This window comes from Aquila chrysaetos, chromosome Z (genome assembly GCF_900496995.4).
Source record: "Aquila chrysaetos chrysaetos chromosome Z, bAquChr1.4, whole genome shotgun sequence".
Lineage (NCBI taxonomy): Eukaryota > Metazoa > Chordata > Aves > Accipitriformes > Accipitridae > Aquila > Aquila chrysaetos.
This window is the reverse complement of record NC_044030.1, coordinates 76,507,210-76,522,580: the sequence shown is the minus strand read 5'-3', so window position 1 is coordinate 76,522,580 and position 15,371 is coordinate 76,507,210. Positions and strand designations below refer to the sequence as shown.

Genomic DNA, 15,371 nt, shown 5'->3' with positions numbered 1-15,371 from the left:
TGCATGGGCTTGGCATTTCTCAGAGCATATGTCCCTGTAGGTGCAAGTGCTGACATCCGTCTGTCCCTTGGTCCCTTGAGAAGGAGGACTGAAGTTGGGTTTTGGCACAGTTCAAACCATCTGCAGCTGGGGCCAAGGCTGAGATTATTTAGGTGTGGATTAGACTGCACTGGAGCAAGGAAGCTGCACTATTGTTAAGTGCAGGGTTTAAGTGCTGTGGCTCAGTGGCAAAGCAATGGCGGGTTCCTCCTGCCCTACTGCTGTACAGTTTTTAGCCTGGCAGCCCGCAGACCTTCACCCTCTACCCAGGCGTACGTGTTTGCTGGGGATTTTTTTACTTCATTGGTAGCCAAAGGTTATACACCCCCTCTGAAACCAGCTGCCCTCCCATCCCCAGGAATACGAAGATAAGGCCACTTGGGCAAGGAGAGGCTGGGAGAGGTGGAGGGGGCAGAAGTGCACAGCTCACCACAGCCCATGGACTCCTCCAGAACACCAGCATAAACACAGCTCCCCGGGCTCGCTTTCAAAGAGGAGCATCTGCTAAATGCTGCTGCCACCTGGTGCTCCCTTTCTCTTCCTGCACTGAGCTGCGAGAAACGAGTGTCTCTGAGCGCAGCCCCAGGGGCATGCACCTCAGTGCTCCCCAGGGGCCGCCCCGATCATCCTTGGGATGTCTGTCAAGCTCCTTACGTGCTCCAGGACTGATGGAGAATGAGCGAAGGGGAATTCTCAGCCCTTGCAGAGGGGCTAGGTGGGTGCTAGAGATGACTGCTAGCATGTAAGGTCCTCAGGACACAGAAGCAGTTCAGGTGTGTAAAAATGAGCTGAGTTTACCCTTCAGTTGATCAGAAGTCCGACACAGCTGTGGCCCAGAATCCCAGCCTCAGTGCTTGGGTTGAGCATCTCTCTAGTGCAAAATCACTTTATTTTTCTAGCTCCTCTGAGAAGTGAATTGTCAGGGGAGACGAGCGTTTGGGTTTCCTGCTGTACAGAGGAAACCACTTGGCAGTATGAGAGGAACTGAAATACAGACCTGATGCTTAGAGAGGCCAAGTACCTACAGCTGCCACTGTCCCAAGCAGGAATGACAGTGATCCAGTGGCTGGGGATTCTGCTGAGCCGCTGGCACTCAGTACTGGCCTCCTGCCTTTGACAGCCCCTTTCTGAAAAGATGCTTGTCCACAGATGATCTCGGTGGCTACGTGGGAGCAGAGAGCCCACTACCTACAAATAAAGTGCATTGTTTCGTTCCCTTCTACCAAGGGATATGAGAATCTGTTGATCACCATCCTCATCACAACGACCTTTTACATACTGGAGATCCCCTTTAGTAGTCTGTTTTCTAGATTAAGTAAGCCAATTTTTAAATTTTTCCTTATTTGTTTTCTGGGCTTTTATCTATTGTTGAGATGACTTCCACATTTTGGGTTATTTGACTGAAGCGCCTAAAAGAGCTGCAGTAATACCCCAACTAAGGCATCACAGAGCTGTGAGGAACAATACAGTGAAACCATGCCCTCCCATCACTTACAGATGACACTCTCATTAACCCCTTTTAGAATAAGGTTGCATTTTCCTTGTAGGAGGCTGCCAACCTACGCTGCCAGTTCAGCTCCTGCTCTGCAATTGCTCCTGCCACCCCCCTGTTTTGCCAATCATTTTTGGCTTTGGACCCCCGCTTCTGTTTCCCTTTCTTTGCTCCTCTTTTACTGTCCTTGTGAATAATTATGCACTTCCCACTTCTTCCATCTTGTTTTCTGATTTCAGGTCCTGCTCAAGATCAAAGAAGCCAAAAAGCGTCCACCTCCACCGTCACCCAAGAGACGCCTGCGTCGGACCAGCACCCGCCGCTCCGGCTACGCCTTCTCCCATCAGCACGGCTTTGGAGCACTCATTATGTCTGGGAGAAATATGCGACCAAAATCACCTTTTGCCACAACAGGAACATTTTCACCAAATAGTGACAAACATAAACACAAAGGACTGTAAAAAAAAAAAAAAAAAAAAAAAAAAAAGACAAAAAAACAACAAAGCAAACCAAAGTAAAGGGCTGTCAGGAGAGGAGGCTGTGCGCCCTGCAAAGCACCAAGCCGGTGGCTGCCCAGATATCTGCCCTCTGGGCTACCAAATCAAGGACTTGGGTCTTTCCTTCCACCCATGTGCATGCTCTGACTCCAGCTGCTTTTCCAAAGAGGTGTGCTGCTGCCAGGGAAGGTGGGCAGGGTGAATTAGAGCTGGTGTATGATATCCCAGAGGCCCTCCCTGGAACAAGAGAGAACATGCTGCGGGAGGCATCTCTGCTCCCTGAGATTGTTCGTAACGCTATTTTTTTTTCCTCCCTTTAACTACATACCTCAGAGCAAAGAGAAGTCCAGGCTGAGGAAGAGGCTGAATTGGTGATGTCTTTCTCATTCGCATGCCTTTGTTTCTGTCATGAATCCACTCTGGGCCGTATTACTGGGGTGACAGTATTGACCCCAGGTGTGCCTTCGGTCCAGCCACACAACCCCCCAATCCCCAATCTTTGTAATATGTGTAATTCTGTAGCCTTTTGACTGTACACAGGCACTTTGGAAGGAAAGAGTTGGAAATAACCTCCTTCCAAACTAATGGTTAATCCAGTTTCTCAAGAGGTGGCCAGTGCCCAAACACCGCCTTCTTCCCACATCTGCAGTCGGGAAGTGCTGCAAGCTCAGAGAAACCCTTAGCTGGTCAAGGGACAAGGACTTGACATTCATCAGCCTGCTCTGTTCTATCTGCATTGCAAATCTGCTCTTGTAAAAGATCATTGTCCTCAGAGCCCTCTCAGGTTTTGTAGCTGGGCACCAGCCATTTCATTTAGACTTAAAATAAAAGGGCAGAAGAAGCTTAGGCTCCCATACGGATCAAGCCGTAAAATCTGGCCCTGAGAAGCCCATGTCATGGTTAGGGCTCATCTGACCTGCCAGCACCAGGTGTCTCTCCCACCATAACAGACTGAGGCACACGCATATCTGACTTGATGGAGATCACACTAGCAGTATCAGAGGCAGAGATGCTATTTCACGACTAGTGCAGGGTGTCCTGCCCTTTACTCCACCGGTGCTGTTGCTCAGTGTAAGGGATCAAGCATGACCTGGTGGCTCCCTTACCCTCCCTGAGGAGTGGTGTGGTCAAGTTTCAGAGGAATTTAGTGAGGGCTCAGGAGCTTCTGCAGAATTTCTCTGTGCTGGCTAATATTTTATTTGGGAAGAGTTCATCTGTCAACCATGAGTTGCAGAGAGCTGAAAATCCTATCAGTCTGACTGCCAGCAGAGGGACCTAAGATGCACAGACGCAGCCGAAGACATGGTGATCCTGAGGGACTGGGCGAGCTCCATAATCAGCGGCGTTACTGGGTAGAAGGCCAGCATGGCAGCATCAGAGTCTGTCCTGCCAGCACTGCTGAGCTGTCTTAATGGCGCTTTTTTGTGCAGCGGACTAAGCAGTGTTGGCTGTTTCATTTTTTTCAGCTCCTTTATACAAATTTAGACTCCTTCCTTTTTTTGAATTGGATTTTTTTGCACAGTAACCATCTGGTATTTGTTGGGAGCTCTCTGACTTCAGTCTCTGAGCTATCTGTGGAGGCAATGTATGATGGCAACAGGGCAGCCATGTCCCCATTTCATCCAGTCTGTGTATACCACCTTGCTGCCTGTGTTCCCAGTTTCAGCAGTTACTGTGCAAGATTGTTTAAGCTCTAATAAAAGGTTTCATCTCCCTGGGTTTAACTCGGCACAGAGAACTGTCTGTTGCACCTGCTGCTTTGGGAGGCTTGTTGCAAACTGTGCTATTAAATTTCAGAATGGCCAGTGCAAAACTAGAGCTGGGACAGGATCCAGACTTCAGCAGCCAGGAGATGCTTGCGAGGGAAGGAGCAAATTCTAATCCGCTGATCTCCCCTGCAAGGAGATACCTAAGTAAAGTGAGAGCCTGCACACCGACTGAGGAAACCGCTGTGATATTTAGTGCTTGTCACAGGCCTCTGATTTACCATTCACTTTGCAGAGACAATCATGGCTTTTTGGTGAGGATTATGTCTTTCACAGCCTCTCTGGGGCTAGAGGGAAAAGAATTTATGCAGGTAAGCAGACATCCCCACGCTACCCAGGCTGGTCTGTGGACCTACAGTCCTGTCAAAGCTGGTTCCTAGCATGTAATGCAGCAGGATATAATGCAGAACAGCAGAGACGCAGACCTTTTGCTTACAGAGCAAGGCAACTCTGAGACTGTGTCACTCTTCTCATATGGTTTATGTGCAAAGCACTCACCTTCTGGCTGAAGGGGATTTGCAAATGCTGCATAGCATGTGCAGGGGATAATAGAGCTGTTGGTGAACTTGCACCAGATACAAATATTTCAGTGGTTTGACAAGATCAGCATTTGAAATATATCAACTGGCAGTGATGTCTGTCCTACATCACTCCTGATTTTGTAATTATTTTTTTTTTAAATAAAAAGACAATATTGGGATGACCAATTCCTTGCCACTCTGCTAATTGATCAAGGGAGTTTATAACTAGATGTGTATGTTGTTCCTGGACCTTCTAAAGCGGGAGGACGGTCTGTGGGCGGATGGATCTGAGATGATAGCCCTTTTCCTACCCTATCCCGATTTGGGAGACAATCAAATTCCCAAACTTTGGATGCAGCAGGGATCTTTTACTAAGAAACTTAAGAGGAAACGTCAGACATCCTTAGAAGGAGGACGCCAGCTCCCGGGGGGGGGCGGGCGGGCAGCGCCGAGATCCCGCCCCGCCGCCCGGCTGTAAACAGAGGAGCGGAGCGGAGCAGGCGGCTGGTAAGGGGCGGCGGCGGGGGCGGCGGCGGCGGGCGGCGGCGGTCGCCGCCGCCCGCCGCCGCCGCCCCCGCCGCCGCCTGTGGGAGGGGGACTTTGTCCGTAGCGGAGCGGGCAGCCCTGTGGGTGGGGTGTGGGAGGGTCGGTATTCCTCGTGTGCGCCGTCCCCCGGGGGAGGTGGGGGATTGTGTGTGTGCGTGTCATCGGTCTGAGGATGATAATTTAGTCTTTTATGAAGCTGTTGGATTTGATAAATAGATAAAAAATTAATCCCTGAAATGTGCTTTGGGTCCCGCCCCCCCCCCTTTGTCTCATTATTCCATGCTGTAGAGGTTCATGGTTTGAACACTCTGTTCTGCTGTAGTAGCTAAACACCAGCCCACTGGGCAGCAGTTTCAGGATCAAGAATGATAACACTTTGATGATAACCAGTGATGATGTGGTAACCTTTCTCACACTGTAGCAGAGGAGGGCTTAGAGCATGTTCTCTCTCCCCTGAATCCAACAGGGTGACGTGGAGCAACCTCTGCCACTAACAGTGGGGGGCATCAGGTGCTTTTGGGCAGAGGCACCTCAAGGGTGTTTTACATGGCTAACTGTAGCTAGCACCTGCATTCCTGCTAGGCTGCCCCGTGGCTCTCACTTTATCCGTGTGCGTCCACACAACTCTCTTCCACTGACCTGTAGCCTGGAAGTCATTACTTGTGAGCAGCTCTTACGGAATGGGAGAGTGAAGGAGCACTGCATGCTTGCCCTAGGTTCTCCAACTGGAGTGATGCTCAACAAAGTCTGTTGTAAGAAAGGAGCTGTCTGAATAATAACCCATGCTAATTACCAGCTGGGTACAAAAAACAGGAGTAAAGGACCTCTTGGATATCTGTTGGCAGAGGCGCTATGTTCTATGACCCCGTCAGACCACTGATAAAAATTCATCCTAAAACCACCCGTTCCAGCTGGAAAGCTTCCTCTTCTGATGGTTGATTTTTTTTTTTTCCTCCCCCTCTAATTTTCAACCTAAATGTGTTCACAGTGCATTTATTCTCGTGTTGTCGTGCCAGCATTATCCTTTTGCTTCAGCAGTTTTGTTTGTCTCCTGTGATATATTTAGAGAGCAATCCTATCCGCTCTCTGCCTACATTTGGCTAGGCTAAACAAGCCAGGCTCTTAAGTTTCTTCTTGTTTGATAGGTTTTCTCTTTCCCCCAGGCCCTTTCTGCACCTGTTCATTTGAGTTTATCATTTTTAAATGCGGGTGACCAGAATTTTTTTTGTATGATGCTCCTGTCATCAGTGCCTGTACAATAGCACTGTATATCACTGCCTTGTCTAGACTGCATTTACTTTTCTTACAGCCTCGTCATTTCTGTGATCCCTAACGCAGCTTTAGTGGTTTTTCCCCCTAACTTTACTTGTGAATATGGACAATTGTTAGCTAAATTGTGTTAGCTAAATAAATACCTCTCTGGTAATGTGGGGAGGAGCTGAAGTCATCATAGCGTAAGTTTGCACATGTTGATGCTTTAAACTGGTGGCTTGTCCTCTGGGGCAAGCTTTTTCCATGGGGGCTGGCAAGGGGTTTTTACTACATCTACTTATGTGTTGGCCAATATTAACATGCTGGAGCGAGGGAGCTGCCATTCCTCCCAGCAAAGGCGAGTTCCCAGCCTCAGCTCCCTCTCTGGGAGCCGCCTCTAGCCCTGTCCCAGTGATAGGGGACTGGGTTGCTGCAGGGGTGGACGTGATGCTGGGCTCAGAAGAAGAGCACAGGGCCCTGCAGCCCGGGCTTGACCTGCGAATGCTTCTGGCTGTAGCTGCAGCTCAGCTGCTCTTCAGTTTTTCCAAAGCTAGTCTTCTGCTGCCCTACTTTTTATAATTCACTCAGAAGTAGCGAGTGTTTTTCTCTCCCTGGCACTCTGGAGGAGCAACCTCCCTCCTGTCGCTCCCAGCTTGAAGGGAACTGGTTTTCATACCCCCAAGCCTCTCTCCCCAGCCTGCCTCTGCTGCTGGGTGGAGCTGGCTGTACTGAGCTGTCAGCTCCCTGCCTTTCCGCACAGCGCTGACCCCTCTGCCAGACTTTTCAGCTATAAATGGATCTGGCCTTTTCCAACCCGCTCCCCCCCCCCCCCCCCCCCCCCCCCCCCCCGCCCCTGACACGAAGAGATGTTGCGGGAAATCGGAGCCACGCCAGGCTTCCTCTGAATTAGGAAAACATACGATCCAACCACTGGCTTTTCGTAGGTTCTCTGGAAGCATCGTGCCCGGCTTCGGGGGAGCTGTCTGTGCCCCGGTGAGGGCTGTGCTGCTGAATGGCTTGTTTGCACTGCGACAGCGGTTATTCCCAGACCCGAATGCAAAGCTGGGGCAGACCTATAGGTGCTATCTCCAGCCCCATGCATCACCCTACAAACAAAGCGCTGTCTGATCTCAGTGTTGTGTCTCAAGGGAAGGCAAATGTTTTTGTTACTGACTGCATCCTGCTTCCCCATCCGTATTACGCACTTAATAAAAGAAGCCTGGCTTTTGTACATAGTGAACAATGCTGTTTGCCTCCCTTAACTTTGGGATTTATGGCAGAGATCCCGGGATCTTTTAAGCTTTATTGCATTCTCCCTCCCCTGAGAGTCAGGGAGGATCAGTATCTTCTCGTTCAGCAGGTAGCTGAGGCCTGAAATATGCAGACTAAGGTGACTCAGGGAGTCAATAGCTGCCCTGAATTTTAAACTGAAGTCTTTTGTGTCATCTGGAGTAGAGTGCTACCTTCCATCAGCCCCACAGGCATCCAGGCCATTCATTCCATGTACAGTACAGGTCTGTATTTAGAAAACTAATTTGTACTCTCATGTTGAAAAATTGTAGTCTGAAAGTCTCCTAGTTTGTGTACTTCATAGAAGCTGCTGGGCCAGGTTCCAGTATGGTGACCTTTCGCTGGCAGCAGTGGGTTTGCGTCCTTTGGGCTTAGATAGCAACACCTAGAGCAGCTGCTTCAGAGGCTTCCTTACCTCCTGGCAAGCGTCCCTCAAAAACCTTCAGGCTGTGGATAAGGGAACATAGAATATTCAAAAGGTGCAAGCCTGGTTTATGGTTGCCTGTATTCTGCCTGCAGTTCTGCTTCTGGTTCAGTTTTTGCTGTGGCAGCACATGCTGTCTGACACTTTTTCCTGTGCAGGATGCCTGGTATCCTGAGTTTTCTTTACTGGGTGGCTTGGTTGTGTTGCCTTTTCAATGGGTTGGTGGAGCTGTTGGCTGGGCAGTGTTTGATGGGCAATGTGCAAGACATATATCTGTTCTCTTTTTATGTGAGCTGGAGAATGTAATATCCCAGACCAGGATATTACATAGGGGTTATGGTTCACTGAAACCTCCTTTCTGTCTTTCTGCTGGGACTGCAGGCGATATTTTGTGTGACACAGATGAAGGATAGATGAAATGCCTCCTTCACCCTTCCTCACGCCATCAAGCTGCTGGGTGGCAATGGTACCTTTGAGCTCTGGGAATAAATGAAATGAAGATATTGTGTGTAGCTGTAGCTGCCTGATGCTCTTTCCTGTGGTAAGCTCTGCTGAAGCTGGGCCAGGCATCAGACCCTGATGGTTTGCCAGCTCAACTTGGAGTCCTTCAGGGTAAACTTGGCTGGGAGGAGTTTTTCTGCTTGCTGTATCCTTCCCAGATGTTCAGGGAGGCTGGTTACCCCAATTCTGCTTGGCTTTACGCAATCTGCCTTCCACTGAACACTTAATTCCCAGTTCTTCACCAAAGGCCTGGGCACATAGCAGGGTGTTTCCTGAGATTTGTTGGCTATAGGTCTCTGTTCCTCTGTTTCTGGAATGTGAAGCCTGGTTGGGGTTTTGCTTGTGGTATCTGCTGTTCATCCAAAGTCCACAGGTTCTCCCCCTCCTCTTCCCATTCTTTTGTGTGCTTGCCTGGACTGGGAATATTGGTTTCTATAATTCACATCTGTTGTGCCTGGGGTGGGTATTTCCTGAGCATCTTTGTAGCCCTTAAGCCTTGCCCTGGACTCTGCACTTTCAACTGAGTCCTCAGAGGAGCTGTGGATGGGAGTTTGTGTCTGTCACACAGCACTGACAGATTCTTTTAGGGATCCTTGGCAGAACGATGATGGCACTGAATCATAGTTACAATTAAAGCTTTATTTTCTTAACAGGTTCCTGGGTACCAGGAACATTAAGGCCAGCAGGGAGGGGAAGAGGAAATCAGTTTGGTTTGTCTACTTGGTGCACAGGGCCTTCAGGGCCTGATAAAGAGGAGAAGGGAAGGAATATGTCACCTGCTCAGTCACCGAGAATGGCTGCTCGCCTCATAAAATGGCGTTAGTTGTGCTAACCACATTGCCAGGGATCGGGAGCAGGGGAACCAGTCACGGTTCTGAACAGTGTCCCCATGGACAGCTCTTGGGCTGCTGTCACAAATGTTGGGCTGACAGCAGTATCTGTCTGGCACAACCTGTAAAGTCTGCTGTTGGAGTACACTGCCTTAGGATGCTTTCAACCTCTCTGCTAGTTCAACTGCTTTGCAGAAAACCATGCGCTACAGTGGTGGTGGCTCTTGGGTGACTTGTTCATGTCCTTCACGAGAAGAACTTCTTGTTGGCTGATTTCACAATGGGTGGTTCAGACTGCACCAGGATCCTCCACACGTGCCAGGGCAAGACGCTGTTTCAGACAGTGGTGTGTGAACGCAAATTGTTGTGCTGCTAATTTCATCCCAGCAATGGGATGTGGAGTGTGGCCATCCTACTGCTGTAATGGTTGTGCTACCATATACACAGCATTGAGACTGTGCCTGGCGGAGCCTGTGGAGTATCTGGTACAGCTGTCTACCTGTGCAAGGCCCTGTGTCAGCACAAGTTCAGCTGCAGATCACGAGTTTTAGAGCTCCACAGCTCCTTGCATCAGGCCGTGGTGGGATACCCCACTGAGATGGAGCATTCCTGCTCACTGTGCTTAGAGCACTCCTTGTCAAATGCCATGCTTTGCAATGCATCAAAGCTCTGGTACCTGCAGTGCCTGGGTCCTATGGGGATCTCTGTGGAACAAATGCTGGGCAACACATATAGCTATGGTTTGGAAGACGGAGCGACGACTGTAATTTTCTGATGAATCTAAGTTAGTCAGGGTAGTTGGTTTGAAAACTGCCTGAAGAATTACGGGAGTGTCTTGCAAAACTGCTGATAAATGCCACAATTTTATGCATGCAATGGTGATTTGTGAACAGTTTCTCACTGCCCACAAGAAGCCCTTTGGAGTCACTGTGGATCGTTAATCTGAGCACATCAGCTTAATGTTCAGCTGTAGCCAAAAAGGCAGACCTCATACTGGAAATAAAGAATAAATAAAAAAATGCTGGTGTATATTCTTGTATACTTAGGTATACAGTCATGTTGTGCCTGCATCTTGAGTACCACATACAGTCTGGTCACCCTCTCTCAAAAAGAGTGGTATAGACCTGGACATGATACAGGAAAGGGGAATGAGGATGATTAAGGCACTGGGATAGCTTCTGTAGCAAGAGAGATTAAACAGGGAAAAGTAGATGATAGTGGCAAAGAGTAAAGGCCTGTAAAATAGTGTACAGTGGGAAGATGTTGAGTAAGGAATGACCTTACTCAACTTTGCACAGAGGAAGCATGCCCAGCAAAATTATTTATTGGGCAGGAGGTTAAGGAAGTCCTTTTTCAACACAGTTGATTTGCAGAACATGTTGCTACGAGATGGCATGAAGGCTGAAAATACACACAGATTCCAAAAGGAACCAGACACCTCGATTGCAGAGATGTGTTTCAGTGGCTGTTGAATATGGTGGTCAGTGAGCAACCTCCAGCTCTAGAAGTTCCTTGACTGCTGATTGTTGCAGGCTGGAAGAGTGTGGCCTTAGGAGACATCACTCCATACTCTGTGATATGTATGTGCCAGTGCCAAAATGTCAAGGATAGGGCACTAGACCAGAGGAATTCTTGGTGTGACCCAATATGGTGGTTCTTGTTACCAGAACGTGCTGAAACACTGGTTGAAAATTAACCAATTTGGTTTTGAGCACTTCTGGTCCAATGGCTCTCCTGGGGGAGTTACGCACAGGTCACCACTGATTTTCTTATATCTTTTATTAGCAAATCTGAAAGCACTTCCAGGAGAAAGGGACTGGTGCAGGCATAGCCCACCAGCTCAGTGTGCCAGACACTGTTGTGGTTGTTGCAGAGTATGCCAGTTCAATGACTACTGCCCAGCCAGCCAGGTGAGATGCCTGGCGTTAGCTGTGCTATCTGTGCTCCCCCTTGGCTTCTGATTAGGATCTGGACTATGTCCTGGTGGAACAAAATCTGGATTCTTAGAGCCTCGTCTTCATATAACTGTGGGTGTTATTGATATCCATCCAAATGTCTCGTCCTACGGAGAGGGGAAAGAGCAGGCTATTGCGAATTCTATTGTGAATTCCTCTATCCTTTCCAAGTCTGATGTTGCAATTTCCTTCACAGTCTAAGTAGCAAAATGTCTCTAGTCTCCCTCCGCTGAGAACTGGGAAAGGCTGAAGCTGCACTGCCTTGGAAAGTCTATTTGTTGATAATAGAGTGCCTTAGATGCTCATTTTAGGAGCAATAGCAGGAGCCACTGTTATTTGCCGCTCACCCCATTGAAAACTTACAAAACCAATGTTTTTGTCATGGAAGCTGGCTGAGGCTGTAGCAAAAGCAACCAGACAGTAATGGGCTTACGATTTTTGTCTGCCATTTTTGTCTGCAGGGGGATTCTTAACTGCATAAGTATGATCATGGCATTGCAGTGAGACTGTGGGAACACTGGCCTCAGAATCAAGTCAGAATTTTACCTCTGCCTTGTTCTTGAACCCAAATCTGTACACTCACAAGCTCGAATGTTTGTGCCTCTTTCAGTGGGATGGATAAAGAGTTTAAAGCCCCTGTTAGTGCTGCCCAATTCCCTGCTCCCTGCAGAGAAAAAAAAGTCTCCTGGCAGCCTCAAGCTGTTTTTAAACGAGACAAATGCCCGGGGTGCCTGTCTGCCAGAGCCCCCAGCCTGTACACCGAGTCCCTTTTTAGCACGCTTCTCCGCGCAGCTATATCTGGCTCCAGTTCTTTGCTCTGGGAACGTGACCTCATCGTTGTTTTGGTATTTCCAGTGATTCAGCCCAGTCCGGGGTAGGGAGGAGTCATTGCTGGTGCAGGCTGACGGGTGTTTGTGCGTTGCTGGAATTCCAGAGCAGTGCAGCCCCAGCCCTTCCGCTGCCTTGACAGCTCTGCTGAGGTTGGGCTGGTGCATTGCATTCCTGCCTGGCAGATGGCCTGGACCCAGCTGGTACAGAGACTGAAGCTCCTGCTTTTGGGGGTAACGGGGATCCCTGTCTTTGCAGCGTATCCTCCGTGGTGAGGGTGAAGAAAGCTACGTGCAGTAGCTTGAATGCCTGGGAGAGCCACAAGGAGTCTCTGCTTTATGGGTGGAAGAAGAGTCTCGCAGAATGCTCACTACTGGTTACAGACTGCCAGCATCCCGTGATGAAGTTAACTTTACAACATCTGCAGCAACGTGGTAAGTGTTATGATCCTTATTTCACAGGGGGAAAACCGAGGCACTGAAGAGGGAGGTGGTCTGCTTGAGGTTTTAGGCAGCTGAGCTGGAAAAGTAAACTCCTGTGAAGTGGTGCTGCCTGTGCCTGTCCTCTCCTGTCATGGCTAGATTCCTCCAGTGAACGATGAACATGGGCTGTGGGTCAGACTGAGGTGGAGCAGTGCTTGTAGGGAATCATGGAATCATAAAATCATAGAATGGTTTGGGTTGGAAGGAACATTAAAGATCATCTAGTTCCAACCCCCTTGCCATGGGCAGGGACGCCTTCCGCCAGAAGAGCAGCTCCCAAACTGAGACGAGGCCAGGCTGTACAGATTGCTAAACCACATTTTCTGTGGGTATCACTTCACACCATGTCTCCAGGTGTGGTCAGAAAGCACAGGAGAGAGCTTCTAGACAGGTTTCCCCTGCCAAGGTCAATGCTCATGCTCCTGGGAGGCTGTGGATGCTGCAGGGCTATCACTTGTGCCTTGATAGGATTGCTTTTGCTGCAACGTGGTGAGCCTTATTGCAGCCTTGATCTAAGCACTCTCAACTGCCTCATTTGAGCCTGTGTTGTTGTGAATGGTTTTTAAACCGTTTGGGATCACCTGGTGGTTAGCCATTCCCTGGCTGAGACTAGTTTGGCTGCAGAAGCAACTTGGTAGAAGATACAGCTTCAGTGTTGTCTTGCTTAGCAGTGAACCAGCCTTTCAGTATAGTTGCTTCACCCCAGGAGAGACTGCGGTCTCTCCTGGTTTGTCACTATGCAAGAATAAGTCATGAAGGCTCATCGTGTTTGGAGAAGCAGCCCCCTGGCTGGAGCCCTCTTGCCCATGTTGATGAACCCTTGGCAAAGAAGTCCTCGCTGTATTTTGTCTCAGACAGACCTGGGGAGCTGTACCTTGTACCAGATTCGCGGTTACATTGGGAAGTTTTCCCTTTCTCTTGTGCAAGGTTAGCTCAATGCTGGGAGGGTTGCCTCATACCAAGGTCAGCTGGGCTGGGCTGTGGTGGAGAACCTCTGCGCTGTGGAGGGAGAAAGCATAAAGCACCTTCCTCACTGCAGGCACTGTCAGCCCAGGGAAAGGATATCGTCATTTGCAGGAATGGGGAGTTTTAACTCCAATAACCTTGCTTTCCCAGTTGTGTGGAGGGGTTGCCACTCTACCAGCAGTTTGCTGGAGAGAGGAGGCAATAGATGATACAACCTGGCTGCTCTCATTAACAGGGAGCATTTCAAGCTGGCTTGATGCCTGGCTCACTTCACCTCTCTGGTAGGTATCACCAGGACATACACCTATTACTTTGGGGTCCCTGTGCTCTCCTTGAAGCTAGGTTTTTAATAGCACTCACTGGTGACATTGCCCGAGTCAACTGTTTTCACACTTTTTCTTTTGAGGATAGGCAATATTTTTTCAAAGGAGGTCCCCCTGGCCTCTACGGAACAGACCTCAGTTGCTTCAGAACTATGTGAACTCCCCGTCTTCTGTCGCCAGTGGCACCCAGAGGTCACTGGCATGAGCTATATGTCTGTCTGGCACTGGGCTTACTGAAAATAGGCTATGCCCGCTGTGGTATGCATCCTGAAACAGCTCCTTCTCAGCCTCTTGCTGAGGTCTTCCAGTGCTCATGTAATGGGCAGTGGCTGAAACCTGCAAAACCTCTCTACTGCTGGTTCCCGCTGTGGGCACAACGGAAGCAAAGCCCCCAAACCTTTTGACACATTGCTTCTTTGCCAAGCTAGTCCCTATCCTCCATCTTCCTTACTTGGTGTAAATCCAGTTGCAATACTTGTAAGTTACCCTGAAATGGCAAGGAAGGAAGAATCCTAGCAAGAGGTGCCAAAGGCAGTGAACTGGAGAGAGAGGGTAAGTCCCAAAGATGTGGAGCCCTGAGCATGGGGAGAGTGCCTGGCCAACAGGAATGGGCTCAAGCACCATGAGCTGGTCACACACACTGATGGAGCAATGCTCTGATCAACCTTCCTCCCAGGCGTGATGGGCTGCTGCAGCACTGTGCACCAGAGAAGATGTGGGCCTGGGGCTGTCCCAGGTGAGGCGTAGGATGGAAAATTGTATAGGTTTGCATTACTGCTAGCAGGTGCTGTGTATGGAGCTGTAGGAGCTCCTAGAGAGTGTGAGCTGGGGGGGTCTCCCCATGCTAGTGGTCACTTCACCCCACAGCCTCCCCTCACAGGCAGCTGCCCTCCCACCCCCCTGCCTGAGCAGGCAGACCGTGGAGTCAGCCCACACAGCCCCATCACGCTCGCTTCTTTCTGAGCATGCTGTAAATGGCTCTCTGTAACACGAGCTGCATTTCTGCCATAGTCCTCTCCAGAGTGCATCTGTATTTACACTGGGGCTTTCATTAGCAATCTGGCCCTTGCATTGCCAGCAGCCTGCAGCCCTCGCTTTTCTCTCCTGCCCACATGCTCTGTGAGTGAGACCAGCACCCTGGCACCACTGTGCCCGAGGAGAGGCAGGTGACTGGCAGCTGGAGGAATCCCTGAGCCAGCTCCTATCTGGAAGAAGTGCCTTGTCATGTTGCCTCTCGCCTGTCATTCTGCAGCAACAGGGGAGCTGCCTGCTGAGACTCCCCAAAGCACGGCTCGCTGATCCCTGAGCCAACGCGGGGACAAGCTGGTTTTGCTTTGGATTATCACTGGCTCTGCATGCTATATTCTCCCTGCTGCTCTCATACCATTGCTGCTGCACCCAGCTTCCAGCTGCAGTGAGCCGAGCCCATGATCTGGGGGGATTGCATCTGGCAAGGTAGGAGCTGATCCCTTCCATTTGTTCTGCTAAAAGTAATGTGGCCAGTCCTGCCCCTGCCTGGAGAGCATGCTTCCATTAGTAGTGTGTATGTGGTTTTATTTTGCATTGTTCTGTAGCTCTGATGAACAGTGAGTATGCTGCTTAGGCTGTAGCCTCTATTACATGGAAAGAAAATGCATATATCCATTTTCTTTTTATCTAC

The 15,371-nt window shown here is 49.6% G+C and overlaps 2 protein-coding genes across 10 annotated transcripts in view; both read left to right on the top strand.

Moving 5' to 3' along the window:
• The window catches only part of LOC115337248 (phospholipid-transporting ATPase ID-like), an 88,140-nt gene extending 83,639 nt beyond the window's left edge, over positions 1–4,501 (top strand). For all 5 annotated transcript variants that reach the window (XM_030005378.2, XM_030005379.2, XM_030005376.2 and 2 more), the window contains one exon: positions 1,771–4,501. In XM_030005378.2, the coding sequence (XP_029861238.1) occupies positions 1,771–1,992 (222 nt within the window). In that variant the 3' untranslated portion in view covers positions 1,993–4,501. The remainder of the gene's footprint in view (positions 1–1,770) is intronic.
• A 302-nt stretch (positions 4,502–4,803) lies between these two features.
• Positions 4,804–15,371, top strand: part of RUSC2 (RUN and SH3 domain containing 2) — a 61,663-nt gene continuing 51,095 nt past the window's right edge. Inside the window, exons 1-2 of one of the 5 annotated variants that reach the window (XM_030004567.2) lie at positions 4,804–4,822; positions 12,199–12,374. The gene's annotated coding sequence lies outside the window, so the exon portion shown is untranslated. Of the gene's footprint in view, positions 4,823–11,407; positions 12,375–15,045; positions 15,167–15,371 lie in introns of those variants that run through there. The other 4 variants (XM_030004573.2, XM_030004569.2, XM_030004572.2 and 1 more) reach the window with 4 other exon arrangements.